General features: G+C 35.8%; 1 protein-coding gene across 1 annotated transcript in view; it reads right to left on the reverse strand.

The window, feature by feature from the left end:
- Window positions 1-2,637: 2,637 nt before the first annotated feature.
- Window positions 2,638-21,576, reverse strand: part of LOC136024743 (mitotic checkpoint protein BUB3-like) — a 58,466-nt gene continuing 39,527 nt past the window's right edge. Inside the window, exons 4-6 of the mRNA XM_065700181.1 lie at window positions 18,067-18,215; window positions 15,214-15,353; window positions 2,638-2,865 (exon numbers count right to left, since the gene is read on the reverse strand). Coding sequence (XP_065556253.1) covers window positions 2,747-2,865; window positions 15,214-15,353; window positions 18,067-18,215 — 408 coding nt within the window. The 3' untranslated portion in view covers window positions 2,638-2,746. The remainder of the gene's footprint in view (window positions 2,866-15,213; window positions 15,354-18,066; window positions 18,216-21,576) is intronic.

Consider the following 21,576-nt stretch of genomic DNA (forward strand, 5'->3'; position numbering starts at 1 on the left):
TTTTTTCAGTATCATCTGTAGCATGGTCACCACCGTATTTCAAGAACTAACTGATTTTAGAACTAGTGTTTGAGGCCTTACTATTTCTAAATCATTTTTATGACATCTCAGATTAAGCATAATCTTTAGAAAATCCTTGGCAAATGTAATTAAGATCGAAATAACAATTTTGTGGATGCGGATGGAGGAATCTAGTCCTTCACTCAAAAATGTTCGATCGAACAAGAGCACCCAACACCAAAGCTACAACTGTTGACCAGGTTTTGATGAATGGACATCATCAGTCCACCTAGTAATTAGGCTAATAGTTAAATTTTGGTAACCTCTCATTGAGGTGGGATTATGACCAGATAAAAGGGTAATCCCCGAGCCTAGCTCTTACTTCTTACCATGGTTGATTTGAATCCCAGTCTCTGAAGAGGTATAACCAGGGCATCAACAAATACTTCTAACTAAGTTTGGTTAGGGCGTGAAAACCCTTTATAGTTATATGATGCCAGTAATATAGATAACCTCCCTAGCCTTCGTTTCCCTCTACCACAGTTCGAATCTGGTCCTTGTCTCAAAAAGAAAATAAATCGGACATTAAACACAGCCTTTTCTGGCAAATATCACGACGACAAAATTAAGAGCCTCCTTTCCACACAGAAGTTGCATCGGATATTAACTCACAACTAGTATAAATAGGACATAAATTCGAACCAATAAGTTGAGTCGGGTCCTCATCCACAAAATCAATAGATAGAATATTTGATCTGATTCTCCTTCCAGTTTTGTTCAACCTCTTTTGGTAAGCGTCTTGATGAAAAAATAGACGGATTCCGTCTGCCAAATCTGTCAGGTGTGGTAAAGGCAACCAAAAGTGACATCTAGGACACTTACTCCTTCTTTCCACCATGTGGAGCCCCTCATTTCACAGAAGTCAGAGCTGATGGAACGCGAAAGGTACACAGCTAGCCTTACTTCAAATAGCGCTTAGTTGAGATCCGGAAGCACCTCCTGATAGAAGACATAATGACACGAATTTAGGAGCCATTCTTTGTTTTATCCCCACAAAAGTCGCATCAGGCCAGGATCTCAAAAGACACAACAAAGACTTACTTCCCACAGAGTTGGGTTGAAATCTAACCACCTTTTCTGGTATACATCGTGAAGAGATGAATTTATGGACTTCCCCCCTCCCCAGAGAATGGGTTAGATCCAGAGATCCAAGTCGCCTAACTAAACGCTTGCTCATGCAGTGGCAAGTAAAACAAAGTATGAATACGTTGAAAATATAGACAATAGACATCTTCAGCAAAATACAAACTAAACAAAAGCTATACAAATAACGCACGACCAAAAATCCTCCACCGAATCAAACTAAAACTAACTTGGTCATTTTCATAAAGGTTCCCTTAATATAAACCCTGCCAGGTTTTGGTCTTTTATGGTATATTCATTGAAAAACAACTAAGTTGTCCAAAGGCCTAGAAACATTTAGATTACAAAAAATTGATTAGAAACAATTACTAAGTTGGATCAGTTAAAACCTGAAAAATTGCCTTTACAGTTTAGATGGCTTACCTCAAGAAGATACAAGGAGGGGGTCTTTACAAAGGGGGAGCAGTCCTGAGTGGGATTGCCTGTACCGATAGTTTTCACGCTTCTTTAAATTCCCAAAATTAATTGTCCTTCAAGCAGTGGGCACAGTGTCTGACGAAGTGAATTTTTCTTGGGGAGGAAAGTTTCCAGGGAAAATTTTTCTGGGAAATTTTAAAAGGGAGAGGAAGGAATTTCCTGGTATCATTTTTTCAACTTGAAGTACGGAGTAACATTAAAAGTTAAAACTAACCGACATTATTCCTTACATGAGGGAGAGGTTCGAGGGGAGAGACACTTTCCTTCAAGCAGTGGGCACTATGTTTGATGAGGTGAATTTTAATTCGGGAGGAAAGTTTCCAGGGGAAATTTCCCTGGGAAATTTTACACGGGGAAGGAAGAAATTTCCTAATATAATTTTTTCAACTTTAGTACGGAGTAACATTAAAAGTTAAAACCAACAGACATTATTTTTTACCTGAGGGGGGAGGCTGCCCATTCCTTAACCCTTGGTATGAGGCATTACTGTTACATTTATCAAGCTATTACCTTGCTTGTAATACATGAGTCGTAGCTTGGGGCATGCGATCGCAGTTATTTATACCCTGTAAAAAGTAAAAAAGGCCAAAAACTATTGCAAAGGACTTATTCAGATGTCCCGATTTAGCAAAATGTTTGCTGTTATTCGCCCCATCAGTTTGAAACTAACAAAGATGACAGACTAACCAGTGCTTTATTTTGCCTCAAATGCAACTGTATTCTTTAGCTTTTCAAGATGTATTCTTCAAAGTCTAGAGGTGGACAATTTTATTTTTTTAGTTTTGTCAAAAAAAAAATAAAAAAAAAATACTTGGCATCTAAAAAAGTAGATTCACCCATCACTTATTCGATTTTTTATAGAGTCATTTTCAGATTTGTTTACAACGTCTTCGGTACTATAAATTAAGCGTATGACTTACAAACAAAGGCTCTAGAATAATGAGGGTCAGGTAGAATGGCCGATAAACCCCCCCTCCGAAATAGGTATAAGTTTATGAGGTATATGAGGAAAAACAGTTTGGTCTTCGCAGTGACTTTAATAGGTCTTAATTTTAATTCTGAGACTGTCCTTGAAAAATACAAAATATTGGAGGCATAAAATGGAGTAGAAAAATAAAAGAACAGATTATTTAGGCTTCGTTTCGGCGTCAGATACAGGTCGAACATAGATTTGGTCCTTCGGTAGAGGAACTGGGTGGGTTTCAAATTCATAATTATACGATGTAGCAATTGCCAAATGCGAACCTGCAAGAAAAAAGAATAGTTTTTAGAAGCATGTTCTTAATTGGAAGAGGATCTTCTGGTAACGGCCATTTAATTCAGCCTGAAGAAGTTATTATATTTCCATACAATTTACAATAGTGAATTCACTTACTCAGAAAACCTGACCGTTAACGTTTAAAATTTAAATGCCTTTTCATACAATACAATTTTCATTTTTTTTTTTTTGGTTACACAATTACAATTGTTTCTCCTGTCACGGTTACTTAAGAGCAATTTTCATAGAAAAGGGTGCATACAGGATTGTTGTTCGGGGGTGGGGGATTTACAACAAAAACTTAAAAAAAAACATTAAAAATTTGTTTATATACATTTTGTTACGTTTTTAAGAGTCGGCACAAAAATTTCCTGGGGGAGGGGGTTCCAACCCATTAAGTCCCTCTCCTAGATACAGCCTTGGCCGTAGATACCCACGGATAAGATCTTATTCAACCAGATTTTTTCAGCCTAATATATTTTGAGAAAATATTTAGGCCCTAAAAGTGTGGGAAGACAATACACTAAACTTGAGAGTTAATCGATTTAGAAATATTGATACCCATTAATGGATTTAGAAAATCCAGCAAAGAGTTGAGTTGAGGACCCTTTTTTGAAAATATGTGGCACATGAAAGACGGCCGAGCATCCAATTCAGACCTTTATTCATAACCGTGGTGCACGAAAAGACCAAAGAACACATTTTGTAATTTAAAATCGAAAACACACTCTGTCTAACATGCAGTACCACTAGGGTGAGGCTATAGTAGCAATAGGTTTAAGAGACAAATCTCCAGATCAGAAGGATGTGGGTGCAAGACTAAAACTGAACTGAAAAAATTGAATCGGGGAAAACAAACCAGTTACACGAAATTTATTACACACTACCTAAAATAGTGCTCTTTGCAGGCCTCTTGGCTATCAAAACCAGCTTCGCAGGTTTTTTACCGTTCCTCTTGGCTCAATCGGGCCTTTGGCCTACACAAACAGGCCTGGAACTTCAGCCACCGTAAATACAGCCTAAAGCCATGTCCACTGCTCACTTTGGTTAGTATCCCAGTCATTTGACCTTTGTAAATAGTTTCTTGCTTGACTTGAGCCTTTGGTCCTCGCCACATGCTTGTTATCGTAAAGTCGCATCTCCTTTCCTCTCTTACTTTGTTGCATCACCTTTCCAGTCTTACCTTTTCTTCAGTTTTCGTTTTATATTCCATTTTATTTTTATAGGTTATTTACTTTTTACTCTTTTACTTCTACTTTTACTCTTTCCAGAACTTTTCAGCACATTGTTATCTCCTAGGTAGAGAATATTTTAATTACATTTTAACTCGGAGGTAAAAAGCACCAAACCTTTAAATTATTCCACCCAACCCGCCCCCACCACACATGTTCAAAGTCCATCTCCTAAAGAGAATATTCTGGAAGATTCCAAGTCCATCATCCCAGCCATTGTCGAGACATAAAATTTGTGTGCGCATAAAAATAAAATCTTTGGCGGTCTTATATTGAATCGCGTAATAACAAATATAAGCCACAACAGTCACAAAGCCAACAGCAAAATAATGATAATTGGTCCGCGTACACAAGAGCAAGGAATAGGATTACTAAGCTTCTTAGTGCCAATCATGAAGAGCTGGAGACGCGTATTATTCAATCTAGTAGGCTACTACATCACCAACACTATTTTGGAAGTATGTAAATAGAAATAAACAAAATCTGGCAACCTCTATATCAACATTCACACATCCAACTACACAATTACCAATTGCTAATGGTTTTGAAAAGGCCCACATTTTCAATGAGACTTTTGCTTCTGTGTTTGTTCAGCCAAAACCAATACCCTCAGATTTTGAAATACCGATAATACCACCTGAAACTACTTCACCCTTAAATGATTTGGATTTTTCAATAATTGAGGTGTTTAATATTCTTGAAAAATCAAATACATCAAAATCACCAGATGTAGACGGATTTGCAAATGAAATGATTAGAAAAATAGCTGGGGAAAATGCAGAGCCACTTACTTTCATGTTTAATTTATCTCTCGCATATGGGGTTTGTCCCTCAGGCTGGAAGAATGCCTTAGTAAAAGCCCTTCATAAAAAGGACTCCAAATCAGATTTTATAAATAATCGGCCAATTTCAGTTACATCTATTTTTTCTCGAGTGATGGAAAAATTGATTGTAGAGCGAATTCAGAAATTCTTTGATGATAATAGTCTTTGGAGTCCTGCTCAACATGGTTTACGAAAACGAAGATCTTGTAACAGCCAACTTCTTGAGGTAATCGCTGACTTTCAGGGCTTTGCAGACCTAGGTATACCATTTGATTGTGTTTATACTGACATTTCAAAGGCCTTTGATAAGGTTTCGATACCCTTACTTCTTCATAAATGTTCTATGTATAAACAAGGACCAGGAACAGTTCCATTCACAGGTGATTATCTAAAGGAGCGTACTCAACAGGTAGTTGTTGGGGAGGTGATATCATCTCCGATTGAAGTAATAAGTGGGGTGCCGCAGGGTACTTGTCCATGACATGTTTTATTTTATTTATTTGTGAATGATTTACCCTCTTCTATCCATCACTCTTGTCTAAAGTTGTTTGCCGGCGACATGAAAGTCTACTTACCCATATAAAATCTAACAGAGATACAAGAGGACCTAATGCAAGAAGACCTGGATTCCCTGACTCAGTGGTGTGAGTCTAATTCCATGTTTATAAATCTGTCTAAGTGTGTTGTTTTACATTATGGTTGCAAGATACCCCCAATTACACGTATCTTTTGTCTGGTACAAATGTCCCTTCTAAAGAAATGGTGCAAGACCTTCGTATCCATTTCGATACCCAACTAAAATTTGATATGCATGTTTCAGCAATCGTCAGAAATGTAAACTAGCGTCTATCGTCTTTGAAGAGAAGTTTCAGAAAATTCAATCTTTGAAATTTCCTTTTGCTTTACAAGTCTCTTGTTAGCCCACTTCTCGTGTATAACACTTCCGTCTGGTTTCCATTAAATGTAATGGATGAGCTTCGCGTTGGAGGGCGTCAAGGATGATTCCTCATCTTCAACATCTTCCCTACAAAGGACGACTCTCTAGGTTTGGTATTCCGTCATTAAAGTTCATACGGCGTCGTAGTGACCTTATCAACGTGTTCCGTATTATTAAATGTATCGATGACCTAGATTTTGATTCATTTTTCAAATACAATCACTATCGCCCAACCCGCCAACACCCTTATAAACTGTACCCCCCAAAATAAAAAAGGAACAAGAGCTAAGAGCTCATATGGCACTTGTGACGAGGCACGAAGAGCTAAGAGCCAAGAGGTCATATGGTATGAGCTCTAACAAAATTCTATGAATCAATAGATTGATTTAAAAGGAAAATAAGAGGCTAAATGCCGGTCAGGATTTAAAATAAGAGCTCTGAGTCACGATGTCCTTCTAAATATCAAAATTCATTAAGATCCGATCACCCACTCGTATGTTATAAATACCTAATTTTTTCTAGTTTTTCCTTTCCCTTTAGCCCCCCAGATGGTCGAATCTGGGAAAACGACTTTATCAAGTCAATTTGTGCAGCTCCCTGACACGCCTACAAATTTTCATCGTCCTAGCACGTCCAGAAGCACCAAACTCGCCAAATCACTGAACCCCTCCCCCCAACTCCCCCAAAGAGAGCGAATCCAGTACGGTTCCGTCAATCATGTATCAAGGACATTTGCTTATTATATCCACCAAGCTTCATCCCGGTTCCTCCACTCAAAGTGTTTTCCAAGATTTCCCCCTCCAACTCCCCCCAATGTCAAAAGATCTGGTCGGGATTTGAAATAAGAGCTCTGAGACATGAATTCCTTCTAAATATCAAATTTCATTAAGGTCCGATCACCTATTCGTAAGATAAAAATATCCCAATTTTCACGTTTTCCAAGAATTCCGGTTTCCCCTCCAATCCCCCCAATGTCACAGTATCTGGTCGGAATTTAAAATTAGAGCTTTAAAGCACAAGATCCTTCGAAATATCAAATTTCATTAAGATTTGGTCACCCTTTCGTAAGTTACAAATACCTCAATTTTCAAAATTACCCCCCCCCCAACTCCACCAAAGAGAGCAGATCCGGTCCAGTTATGTCAGTCACGTATCTTAGACAGGTTTTTATTCTTCCCATCCAGTTTCATCCTGATCTCACCGCTTTAAGTATTTTCAAAGATTTCCGGTACCCCCAACTACCCCCCCCCCAATTACGCTGGATCCGGTTGAGATTTAAAATAAGAGATCTGAGTTACGAGGTCCTTCTAAATATGAAATTTCATTAAGATCTGATAACTCCTTCGTAAGTTGAAAATACGTCATTTTTTCTAATTTTTCAGAATTAACCCCCCCCCCCCAATAGAGCGGATCCGTTCCAATTATGTAAATCACGTATCTAAGACTTCTGCTTATTTTTCCCACCAAGTTTCATCCTGATCTCTCCAATCTAAGCGTTTTCCATCATTTTAGGTTCCCTCACCCCAAACTCCCCCCAATGTCACCAGATCCGGTCGCAACTTAAAATAAGAGCTTTGAGACACGATATCCTTCTAAATATCAAATTTCATTGAGATCCGATCACCCGTTCGTAAGTTAAAAATACCTCATTTTTTCGAATTTTTCAGAATTAACCCCCCCCCCCCAACTACCCCAAAGAGAGCGGATCTATTCCGGTTATGTCAATCATGTATCTAGGACTTGTGTTTATTTTCCCCACCAAGTTTCATCCCGATCCCTCCACTCTTAAGTGTTTTCCAAGTTTTAGGTTTCCCCCTCCCAACCCCCCAACCCCCAATGTCACCAGATCCAGTCGGGATTTAAAATAAGAGCTCTGAGACACGATATCCTTCTAAATATCAAATTTCATTGAGATTTGATCACCCGTTCGTAAGTTAAATACCTCACTTTTTCTAATTTTTCAGAATTAATCCCACCCCCCAACTACCCCAAAGAGAGCGGATCCGTTCCGGTTATATCAATCATGTATCTAGGACTTGTGCTTATTTTTCCCACCAAGTTTCATCCCGATCCCTCCACTCTAAGTGTTTTCCAAGTTTTAAGTTTCCTCTCCCAACCCCCCCCCCCCCATGTCACCAGATCCGGTCGGTATTTATAATAAGAGCTCTGAGACACGATATTTTTCTAAATATCAAATTTCATTGAGATCCGATCACCCGTTCGTAAGTTAAAAATACCTCATTTTTTTAGTTTTTCAGAATTACACCCCCCCCCCCCAACTACCCAAAAAAGAGAGCAGATCCGGTCCGGTTATGTCAGTCATGTATCTTAGACAGGTTTTATTCTTCCCATCCAGTTTTATCCTGATCTCACCGCTTTAAGTATTTTCTAAGATTTCCGGTTCCACCCAACTGCCCCCCCCCCAATTACGCTGGATCCGGTTGAGATTTAAAATAAGAGATCTGAGTTATGAGGTCCTTCTAAATATCAAATTTCATTGAGTTCCGATCACCTGTTCGTAAGTTAAAAATACCTCATTTTTTAATTTTTCAGAATTACCCCCCCCCCCAACTACCCCAAAGAGAGCAGATCCGTTCCGGTTATGTCAATCATGTATCTAGGACTTGTGCTTATTTTTCCCACCAAGTTTCATCCCGATTCCATCACTCTAAGTGTTTTCCGAGATTTTAGGTTTCCCCCTCCCAACTCCCCCCCAATGTCACCAGATCCGGTCGGGATTTAAAATAACAGCTCTGAGACACGATATCCTTCCAAACATCGAATTTCATTAAGATCTGATCAACCGTTCGTAAGTTAAATATACTTCAATTTTTCTATTTTTTCCGAATTACCGGGCCCCCCACTCCCCTCCCAGATGGTGAAATCGGAAAAACGACTATTTCTAATTTAATCTGGTCCGGTCCCTGATACGCCTGCCCAATTTCATCGTCCTAGCTTACCTGGAAGTGCCTAAAATAGCAAAACCGGGACCGACAGACAGAGAGACCGACAGAATTTGCGATTGCTATATGTCGCTTGGTTAATACCAAGTGCCATAAAAAGGACAATAAACAATCTTCTAATACTCATTAGTGTTGCTAGTGTAGCTAATTAGCTTATTTCTTGTTTTGTGTATATAATGACAAGCATTATTGCTTACCGTTTTATGTATTAATAAATAAAAATAAATTCTTTTATCATTAAGATACATAAAAAATACACAAATACGTGCATGTTATTCCATACGTTCAACAGGATATAAATTGTCTAAATCCCACGCTTAAGCATATACGTATAACGTTGAACTTGCAATGAAAAACTGTCAACCCACAAGCATTTCTTTTATCCAGACTCGGCGAATTACAACATTATAAAAATTATAACTAAGGGAACAGAACTTTCAGGAATGGATCTAGCCCAAATTAGCCCTAATCTAACCCTACATTAAAATAATTTGCTTGCTTTATGCATATTCTAATTAATACAAAGAGTTCAAGGTGTATCCGAGGGGCAGGGTTACCGGGTGCAAACCCTACTCCAACCCAAAAAAAAAGTTGTACAACTCGTAAAAACGAAACAAAAATGAATCCAAACAAATTTTGATGCATTTTTTTGGACCCTTCCCCCCTCGGAGGAAAAGAATCAAAATCCTGAATACACCCTTTTAAGGGTATAAAATTCATAAAGTTTAAAAATAAAAGATTCTTAGCATAAGAAAATCTGCATAATTTTAGTAAGGCGGGGCGAAAAGGAAGGTATATTCGATTCTTAGAGACACATTTACTTCATACGAGGAAGAGGACCAGCCATCATTGAGACGAAAATTGAGTCAGTATCTGTAGAACAAAGACTAACATGGTTATGAAAAACAAAGCTTTTCAAAGAGCACCCTCCTTAATTCGTCATCACCCCTCCTTACTATTTTCTCTTAAATCAAATTAGGCTGAGCAGATAAAAGGAAGGTATAACACGTTTTCTAATATACACGGGTAAAATAACACGGGTTTCGACACGTTTCCTAATATAATAAAAATGTACTAGTACCACCGTTTGTTAATGTACCGACATTAAACAATCCATCTCACTTTACAATGTCCTTGGTACCAAAGAATATTGGTAACTTACAAGAGTAGGAATTGGCGCTAGTGTCAACCAAGAAAGCCATCTAGTGTTTGGCTTTTTTCAGTGTAAGAATAGAAATGATGAATTTAATTAGTCTAGTTGGTAAACTTAATGTAATAATGAGTGTCTAATCGCAGTACCAAACAGAAAAACGATTACAAAGCTTGGAAAGATGCCAAGTGTCATCAAACGCTAGAAAGTTTGTTTTTTTTTTTCAGCGCCAGTTTCCACTCTTACCCATACTCTTTGCTTGGTGCTTTACTGACCTTCTATAATTTAATTCTGAGTATTGCTACTAATTTTCCTTATACTCTTTCTAAACTCATTAGTTGGTTCTGGGGCAAATTCTACTATGAGCCTCAAATGGAGCCCCAAAAGGTTGCTTATTACCTTGTCTATAATTTTTAGACTACACTGTAAAGTTAAAAAGAAATTAAAAAATAAACAATATATTAACCTGCCATTGATGCACAACTACTACCGTAGTTGTACTTAATATTTTAAAGACTTTCAATGTCCTTTGTATTTTAATCTACGTGGCCCGGATATTTTGTATTAACTCCAGTTTCACTGAACAGTAAAAAAGGAGCGGTAAAGGTCTAAATTATGGACTATTGAAAAGAAAATATGTTTAGAAGACGATTCTTACTTCATGATATACAGATTGTAGCTAACACAATTTGCAAGTAGCTCCTCTATACTTTACCCCCGTCGCAAGTACATAGGCCCATTATATATTTTCCGTGTATCCCCTTAATGCGTCTCTCCTGTCTCAACCCATGTACCTGTAAATTGAATCAAGTGTGACGAAAAAAGAACCGGATAATCAAGAGTGATGGGTGTCGGAACGCAATTTGGAATATATATTTGTACATTGGGTGGGGGAGGATACAGGAGCTTAGGTACAATTATTCTGTGTGTTACGAAATAAGAATCGTTTTCTTAACATATATCCTTCTCAATAGCCCGTAATCTAGACCTCTGCCCAGTTAATGCCCCTATACTAAACAATCAGATTTCCTTTTCACTGTTCTTGGTACTTAAACCTGCCATGGCTCATACTTCCTACTTATTTTAACTCTAGTTTTGGTGAACAAATAAAAGGAAGTATATTGATTTTAAAGACTTTTTCTATAAGAATTAAGATTTATTGATACTAACTACCCAAACATTAGCGTCTATCATGCATAGCTATTAAGTTATAACACATTAGCCAATCAAAAACTGATTTCGTACGAGTTACCTTCATCTTCTTCTTTAATTCCTTAATGATCTATTTAAAAAGAAGATTCTAAAATTCCCCTTCTTCCTTAAATTATCAAAAGTTAAAGGAAGACAATGACATTTTAATTTGATCACTTTGGGATAGGATGATTTAAAACCACTTCTTCTAAAAACGTGCAAAAAATAAATTTAACATTTTTTTTTGTTGCCAAGTGGAAATTAAAAGCTGAGGAATAATACAAAGCTATATTTTAAATTTAACTTAAAATATAACAAAGTTTAAAGAAACAGAAATTTAATTAAAGTTAAATAAGAGTTTAACAAACTACTTTTCGCATTAACTTTGTTCAATTCTTATCGAGAGTATAAGACAGTTAAATCATATTTACATTATATTTTATTATTACATTAAATAATAATATTGTTATAGTTATTATATATCATATTTATTATAGCTAATTAATTATATATTGAATAGTTAAGTTACAAATCTATAATAATATAATCATATTTATCTATATATTTAACTATAAGATAGTCAAACCACAGATTAAGATAGTTATATTTCGGAACTTACTTTATATAAGTTATAATTTTCTTTTTCGTTCACCTTTACGTAAACGTTGTCTCGGTAATTTATACGAATTTTTTAATCTTTCAGAAAAGCTGATTTTTTCCATTATTGCCCTTTTGCCCTTATTGCCATCTAATTTTTTCTTTTTTTATGACAAAAAACCTATTTTCTTACAAATTACCATACTGTGTGCTAATTTAAATAAACAAATGGTTACAACAAAAGGGAGTTTGAAAAAAGTCTCTTGATAAATTAGTGGGTTAAGATTATCCTTAAAGTCATCCTTTTTCGTTCACCAGCCACAAAGAGTTGGCTGTCTTATTATATTTAACCGATTAAATAAGATTAATTGTTTTAATTAATTGATCTATCCATTCAATTTCTAAGAATGCTAATTTCCAGTTATTTTCTAGTATAATCCATCTTCTTTAATTGCTATACAGTTAAATTTAAAACTGGTTAATTATTCAAATACAAACGCTTAATTACCTCGTTATTCCGAATAAAGTTGAATCTTTATTTTCCCCAAAAGCGTATATGAACAGAACCGGATCGAATAGGTGAAGGGCCCGATTGGATGGTTTTTTTGCGGGGCCCTCACTATATATTAAATATTTAAATAAAATATACATGCATAGTAGTTTATGCACATAAAGTAGTTCAAGTACCTAGTCGAAAATCCCTCTAATATAGGACCATCCCGATTGAATTCAATAACTTTGAGATGATCATTTACGGGTATCAGTTTTCTATATTAAATAAGTATATATTACATAATAATAAATGCATTAATAAATCCCATCCAGCAATGCAAGCTTAAAATAAATATATTTTTGGTAATTTGAATAATTCATATTTCATCCCTCATCGTCAAAAATAATTTATTTTAAATTAAAAAAAAAAAATTGTTCACTTCACGGTAATGCGATCACTCCAATTGCCCTCCAGTTCTGCTTATGAAATGTTTAATTTAGATAGAACATTCTCGCTATTTATTGTGAATTAAAGTGCCTATTACATTCCATTTTTCATGCTGTTACGTTTGGTATGAAATAAAGGTTTTTTAGACCTAGAACCACCGTTATATTTTCATAACAGAACAAATTGCAAAAATTAATGTGGCTGCACAAACAGCCCGGAACTTCATGTCCCAGACAGGGCTATATCCATTATTTTTGTTCAGGGAGGGGGGGGGGGTTCAGAGAGCATTTTTATTACGTTTTACGATTCGGACAAATATTACAGATGGGGGGTCAAACCCCCTGGCGCCTCCTTTGAATACAGCCTGGACCCCACATATCTTCATCGCTCAACTGTCTAAAATAAAAAAAAAAGTTTTTCGGTAATATGATCTTATTGGACTGACAATCGTAAATGCCCATTTCGAACCCAGAGTGTTAGATCTACAGCCTTTTATAGGTCTATTTAAGTTTTAAGCATTTTTTATCAGATCAGACCCTAGCAAGTTGCCACTTTATACGACTTTGTACAGCAAAAAAAAATGTTTGCCATGAAAGGGTATAAGTGACACAGGGTGAAAATTCCGGAATAGCCGTTAGAGGCACCAAGCACCTTAACAATGCTGAACAGGCAATGCAACAAAAAAAACGGCAATAGCACCAATCCGAGGAGATTCTTCGGCCGGTGAACAAAAGTTTGAAGAAGAAGCAACATTTTCGCTATGAACCTTTTCGGTGAAAGAAAAAAAAATTGAATAAAAGTACCCTAAAAAAAAAAAAAAAAAAAAAAAAAAAAAAAAATGCATATTCGCACTGAAACAACTAACAGGTAACAGAAGATATACTCAAAAGAGATTCGTATTTAGACAATCTATAGTAAATGAATTTGTTGTAATTCTGCAAATAAATATGAATAACACATCAATTTTGCTGTTGGCAAGGCAAATCTTATATTCCGTTGCCAAAATACGTTTTGTTAAGCGTACAATACCTTAAAAAAATCACCCAATCTCTTCAATTGCAAAATTTTTTAGTTTTTGTGCCTAAACTACGTAGAATCGATTTGTCATAACTTGTAGAGCTTGGGTACAAACATCTGAATAAATAACAGGAAAGCAAAAGCCAACGACTAATTTTCAAAATCTTTAGAAAAATCCCCCCAACTTCTCTTGATTTGCGTTAGATATAGACGTAGTCACTTTAAATAAATTTAACTTATGAGAAAGTATGAATTTTGTTTTTTTTGATTAAATGGAGCAGAATTTTCTATTTCAGGTTCAGAAAAGTGCTATTCCTAAAAATGTTCTAGCATACCTGCAAGGAAAACACTAAAAATCAGATAAGAAGAAATAATATTCGAACAGTTTAGCAGCTTTCTGTGATGAACAACCGCCTTTGACTGACAAGCTTGTTGACAAAAGAGACGTAAAATTTCACTGTTGTTTCTACCAAATTTCATAGTCAAATCACTGATTCTCAATAGCTCTCAGCGATGGCTGGTCCCTTGGGAGAGATTACTAATGGGCCCAATGTCTTTGTGACGCTCAGCCGACGCTTGCAAAATGATTTAAGGCACCATATCCTCCTAAACAAGGTTTGATTGTTCACGAATCAAATTTCAGAGATATTTCAAACCAACAATATTTTTTGAGCAAGTGAGAAAGAAGAAGAAAATTATTAGTGCATTTCTAAGTGTTATAACCAAACGCTAAGCGTATTTATTAAATATTTTTTTTTTGGGAGGAGAGGGGGACTCAATAATTGTAGGATGTACTTAATCGCAAGCTCGTAGCGTTATACTACCAGAGGCAACGGTTGTCCCGATCTCGTGAATCGAATTGCAAAATTAAGATCTGAATAAATAATCAATGAAAAATTATAAAAGACAGATATTATGTAGCCAAAAGCAAAGAAATTAAAAAAATTAAGATTATGATAATATACCTCTTGATTGAACCACTATTGCTGAAACTACAGACAACTCGTTGCAGTACCAAGCCATCACTGACCATTACAGCCCTTTCGGCATGAAATATGTCGTTGGTTGATTTTTGACACTAGATAGCAGGACGAGTTCTCACGAATTAAGGTAAATTTTTTTAAGTTCCATTTACTGTTCAGTGCTAATTGGTGTGTTTTTAACTATTCAGTTACATATATCATTCAGCGGGTGTGTGACCTATCATGGCGAAAGATTTTGCAGCAACAAAACGTAAAAAAAAATTACGTTAAATTTGAAGCACGTCGACGAATCAAATTTCAGAGATATTTTAATTCAAAATAAAGTAAAAACCAACAATGTTTTTTAATGGGAGAGGGGATTCATTAATTGTAGGATGTACTTAATCGCAAGCTCGTAGCGTTATACTACCAGAGGGTAATGGATAGGCAAAAATGTGCTTCTATCTCCCTTTGTCTCCTCTCAGTTCTTTTTAAATTTACTTAAATATAGAAAACTATTACCTTGTGAACTAAATGACAGAGAAGTTATTCCAGTAGGATATCGATGAAACTGGCATAGTCGCTTTTTGTTGGCACCATCCCAAATATTGACAAAGCCATCAGAGCCACCAGTAGCAAAAGTGCTGTATTTTTCATTAAAACTGAGGAAAATATTAATAAGAAGTTACTATTTACAAAGTTAGTTATGAAATAATTACTTCTTAATAAGACATAATTATTTAATATTGACAATAATTATCAATTTATTAAACATTTTAATTAATTAATGTAAATAATTAAATTATGTAACTTAATTAGTTTAATTGGTTAAGTAAGAATTGATATGAACATAATTATTAAATAAGACTCAAATATATTTGCAAGAACATAAGTGTTTCAGTCACTCTACCCTAACTAAAACGTGGGTTGTGGATTCAGCCTATTACTGGTACGGATTCAAACTCCTCAAATTTTTGAATTAGTAATATCAACTCCTTTTAATGTGATTATATACACCCGACTACTAAATTTTGCATGCTACCGATGGTTTGTACATATGACTAGTGCTTAAAACTCTCAAGTTCAAATGATTTTCTAACCTTTTTAAAGTTTTTTTTTTCAAAATTTTTACTTAGATCGTTAGAGGTGATGTTTTATTCATAGCATGATACTTGTCCCCACAGAGGCTCCTTGGCCTGCAACAGAGGGGGGGGGATATATTACTTAAAAATAACTCAAAACGAAAACAAAATGGATCACAAATGGCCTAGGATAAAACAACAACTACCAACATGAACTAAACAAGCTCCACCCTATCCTGAATACACCTACCCCAAGAAAAAAAAAATGAAACCAAAACCTAACAGTAACATTATTTTTGGAGGTCATTTGGAAATAACGTCTTCGAGCCATTTCAGGCAACATATTCCCAACAATATAGCACGAAGCCAGAGGAATAAGTCAAACCTTGCGGATAAAATAGAAGAATTCTGATATGATTCGAGTTACAAAGATGATAATTAGATTGATCAGAGGAATACTAAATCAATTGAGCAATACAAAGGATTTTAAAGGAGACAATCTAAAATTTGTTATATTTTCCAATAAAAACTCCAAATATAAAGAATCCATCAAAGAAGCGAAAAGCCAGAAAAAATTCATCAACAATCAGAAACGAATGCAAGGCGAGTTTTTCGTCTCCCCCTCTAAGAAATCCTAAGTTTTCTTGAATTTCTGAGCACTTCTTCAACTTCATTATCAAATAAAATTTATTTGTTTATGTTATTCCCCCTCCCCCCTCAAAATTTTTTTTTATTAATATCATCACTGCTACACTAAAATTTCGAATAGGACATTTTCAAACTCAAAACAAAAAAACCGTTTGCTGAGTTGTTGCCAATGCTGTACGATTGTACCATTTTTAGGATAATTTAAAGATTCTGGTATAATGCAAAACATCTGGATATTGTATAGTTTAATCTAAAATGCATGGTGCAATTCGGTATGGCCTCATTCTTTTGTCTTCTCGAGTTACATTTTTTCGAAACTTTCCAAACTGCTATATTCTCTAGTAAGTGTAAGCATAAGAAACAGATTTTCGTCAAAAGCGAGAAAACAAAGAAATCTCCACAAATTTCAAACTAGAAGTTCCATGATAAAATATTTAATTTTTAAATTCAAATAAGTTAAATATTTAATTTTTTAAATAGTTAAATGGTAATATATATTGACTAAATTAAATATAATAAATTAAGGTCATAGTTAATTACTAAATTAAATTTACAAAGTAACTAAATTAGACTCATTAGAAATTCAACATTTAAAATTTTTATTCAGAACAAGATTCTGAGAAATTGAACACATAAGCGGAAATAAAAGGTTGTTTGTTTTTAGTTTATTCTGTGAAATGGAAAATTACGTAAAATACTAAAATTGTGCTACAAAAAATAATTTGTTGTTTAGTTTTGGTCGAAAAAGTGGTCACAATTTGTCACAAAACGCAGGCGAGGCTATTACGCTAGTAGGCGACCATAATAGCCCCTCCAACCTCAGCAACTTATTAATGATAAGGCAGGCAACCTGCATCCTGTCTGAACCAGATCGTACAAGGATTCAAAGTGTATAATTAATGGACCAAAGTAGGTCCGTGATCCAGCTTTTCAAACCAGCTTTTGGGACACCCTTAAGGTATGGGTTTGATGGGGTTGACACCCTTAATGTATGGGTTTGAAAACATTAACTGTGCATTAACACCCAAAACTGTGCTACCCTTAACGTATGGGTTTGATGTCAGAGTGCGAACTTCACATCCATCCAATCACCTCTGCTGTTCCAAACACCCGAAACTGTGCTACCCTTAACGTATGGGTTTGATGTCAGAGTGCGCACTTCACATCCATCCAATGACCTCTGCTGTTCCAAACACCCGAAACTGTGCTACCCTTAACGTATGGGTTTGATGTCAGAGTGCGCACTTCACATCCATCCAATGACCTCTGCTGTTCCAAACACCCAAAACTGTGCTACCCTTAACGTATGGGTTTGATGTCAGAGTGCACACTTGACATCCATGTCATGTCAATGTGCACACTTCACACTGAGACTCTGCTGTCTCAAATACCCAAAATTGTGCTACATAACTTATTATCGCACATTGAACTTTAGATGTTAAAATACGTAGTGTGCCAATTTGGCACCATCGTGTCCAAAATAGGGTGCATAGAAGGCTGGTGTACAAATGTACTTGAAAATTGTACATTTTGAGACTTGACGAATTTTTATATTCAGATCTACGATTACGAATTTAACTACTAAAAACAAACCAAGAGGGTTGAAAGCAGAAGGAGAAAAGAAAGGAAAGAAGAAGGGGGGTACCTTATCGCGTTTACAGGATATATTTCTTCTTTTTTATCTCCTTCCTTAATTCTATGGCACTTGAAGGCATATTTCTTCTTCTGCACTTCAGGGCTCACATCAAAATATTCAACAGCAACTCGGCCCTCAATCGAACTGAGAACGTAGCCCTGCAAAAAGAAAACTTCAGCCCAGAAAGCTAAAAATACTAAACTTCACGCAAAGCGCTGGTGTGGTGCTGAGTTTTTTGCTTAAGTTTGTATGCTTTCATTTTCATTCATTGGAATTTTTTTAGAAAAAAAAAAAAAAAAAAAACTGCCAAATTAACTTCCTAAACTGCAAATTTGTAATTTTGTCAAAAATCAGCAAAAAGCATTACAATTAGGAAAACAAAGCTTTCCTGAGGCGTGTGTTTCTTAACACCTAGATCAATCCAGTATCCCTAAATCGTAATCGGGCAAATTAAGTTATTTAACACAAACAACTACCCATCTATGTAGTTATTAAATAAAAAAAAACAAGTTTTTTCGACTGAAAGTAAGAAGCAACATTAAACTTGAAATGAACAAAAATTATTACGTTATACAAGAGGGTTGTACCCTTCTCAATACCTTGCTATTACGCTAAAGTTTGAACTTTTGTTTCAATAATTTAAGAATGACCCATGAAGAACAAGCGCCGTTTAGTTGGAATAATAAACTCTTTTAAAAGTTCTAAAAAAAGTAAAGAGCGAGGTATTGAGGAGGGGACAACCTCCTGATATACGTAATAATCTCTGTTTGTTTTAAGTTTTAAAGTTTCTTCTTACTTTCAGTTGGAAAAATCTTTTTTTCATTTAATTTCTGATCTTTTTCAAATAATGCCGAGAAGTCCAGCACCCCCTCGATGGAAAATTTCCTCCCCCCCCCCGAATCATTCCACCATGGAAAGATCCTCGAACGTAAACCCCACCTCACCAGAAAAACCCTCCCCAAAAATTGTCTGTGCACTTCCCAATAGCCAATACATAGACAAAATTCATAGCTTAGAGCCCTTACTTCCAATATTTTTGGTCACTTAAAAAGGGCATTAGAAGTTCTGATTTCCGATAAAATAAGCCCAGTCACGGTCTTCTAGAATGACTGGGAACATCTTTGTATATAGGATCTTGAAACCTTTGCGGCAGAGTTCTCTGATATGCTGAATCTGAAGGTGTGATTATCATTAAGATTGCTTATTGTTTCGGGGATGTTTCCCCCCTTTCCAAAAATGGGGCAATTTTTTTCAGGCTCGTAAACTTTCATGGGCAACATTGAACTTGATGTATTTTATATATTTTGAAATTAAAATCCAATTCTTTTGATGTATCCTTTGTTATCAAGACTCTGTTTCTTAGAGTTTCGGTTACAATTGGGCCGCATCGCTCCTTACTTAAAGTTCGGTACCACAAACAGATTGATATACACACTAAACTATGTCCAGAATGACTTCTATCCCAGTGGTGATAACTCCTTTCAACATGAATTTGGTACTAGCATTAAAAGTCTTATATTAGTGTACAACTGAGGCGGTAAAAGAAATTGTTTGAAACGGGACCTGAAAAAAATTTGGAAAAAAAAATTGCCTGCCATCTAACATCACTCTTCAGTACTAAATTGGCATACTAGCTAAGTGTGCATTTTATTAGAAAAAAAAATAATCGAAGTGAAAGCACACTTAAACATGGGTGGCCGATAAAATCGTTTCTTATTAAATTGAAACTATTCTTTTTGCAAATATTTGTAGTTATATTCTGCGCATGAAGTCAGTTGCCAGATACCAGCTCCTAAATCCGATAAATCTATTATTGCAAAAAAAAGTATCTTTCGGTTTTTAAATATCACATTTGTGGGAGTAAAAATTGGACCTCACTCATCAATGTGAGGATTTGATGCGTTATTTAGGGAAAAAGTTCACAAAAACTATAAAGGTTAAATTGAATCAAACAGTTCATTCACAAACATGTGCACACAAGGAGGGAGGAGCAATTACCCCCTGAAATTGGGTAGCACAGGGCTCCTAATCTCAGAAAATAATTAATAAAAAAGGAAAAATTACATTTTTCACACTATAAATTAAATATATCAAAGTACCTGACTTGCATTATCAACATATCTTGCAGTTTTAAGTTGCCAGCCTTTTCGTCTTAAGTTTAAGCAAAGCAGAAAAAAGTCTGTTAGCCCTTTTTTGGGCCCAATTTTAAAGCACTCCAGTATCAAACAGTTCGTGGTAACGAACTGTAGTAAGGAGCGACCCGGCTCAATAGTAACCAAAACTCTAAAAAATGGAATTTTGGTACCAATAGCTACATCAAAAGAATCGCATTTTAGTGCTGATTTTAAATATAGAAGTTTCATCAAGTTTAGTCTTACCCATCAAAAGTTACGAGCCTGAGAAAATTTGCGTTATTTTAGAAAATAGGGGGAAACACCCCCAAAAGTCACAGAATCTTAACGAAAATCACACCATCAGATTCAGCGTATCAGAGAACCCTACTGTAGAAGTTTCAAGCTCCTATCTATAAAAATGTGGAATTTTATATTTTTTGCCAGAAGGCAGATCACGGATGCGTTTACTATAAAGCTTATCTGTAAGCAATAGACAGTTTACATAATTCAGGGCACTTATCCAAGGGGCTGTGGGGATTGCGTCATCTCCAAAGGCATATTTATTAGACCCCTCAAATATTTTGATAAAATGGTAATTTGCAAGTTCTAATCGGATGTCTTGGGGTGTTCCAAGGAGCCGAGTAGCAAAAAAGAGACATAGACAGGACAAGTTCCGCTCAAATTACTTTCGACCCTTAAAAGCGGCACTAAAACTTTTGATTTCCAATCGAATGAACCCCCTCCCATATTTCTAGGATCCTCCTTCCCGTTCATACCCAGTAGCCAGGGAAAAATAACACATCAGAGGAGCATGATTCTTCACTAGGGTTACTCTTCACAACGTTACAACGGTGCCTCCGATACTGCAGGTTCCATTTGTGCAGGTTGCAGTTCAAATTTTTTGACTGTGGAGAGGGGGGATGGGGACATCAGGGTTTTTAGTAAGGGAAGGATAATCTTTTTGTGACCCTTCATAGTTGAAAGTTTTTTTTTAGAAGCAAAATCATTATTCATAATAAGATATTTCCGTTTTTCTTTTTGACACCTGTGGCTCCAGTGGTACCAATTCCCTTAAAAATTAGGTGGGAGAGCAAACTACATTTTTTTAAACCTAAGGGGAGGGGTTAATACGTTCTTTTATCGGAAAAATACCATAAGTCATTTTCGATTAAAAACTACTCCCCTCCCCCGCAAAGGATTTTTCCAAATCTTTGAGGAGGGGACACAATCTATGAGGACGCATGCCCCCTCCCCTCCCCCCAATTGATGATACTGTATGGTCCACAGGGCATTTCTTCTAGTTAATTATTAAAAGCACAGGTTTAGCCCACAGTTACAGAGAAACTATTAAGATTACAAAGACTATGTATAACGAACTAAGTGTGAACCAGGATAAAGTTTTTTT

This window comes from Artemia franciscana, chromosome 3, assembly GCF_032884065.1.
Source record: "Artemia franciscana chromosome 3, ASM3288406v1, whole genome shotgun sequence".
Classification (NCBI taxonomy): Eukaryota; Metazoa; Arthropoda; class Branchiopoda; order Anostraca; family Artemiidae; genus Artemia; species Artemia franciscana.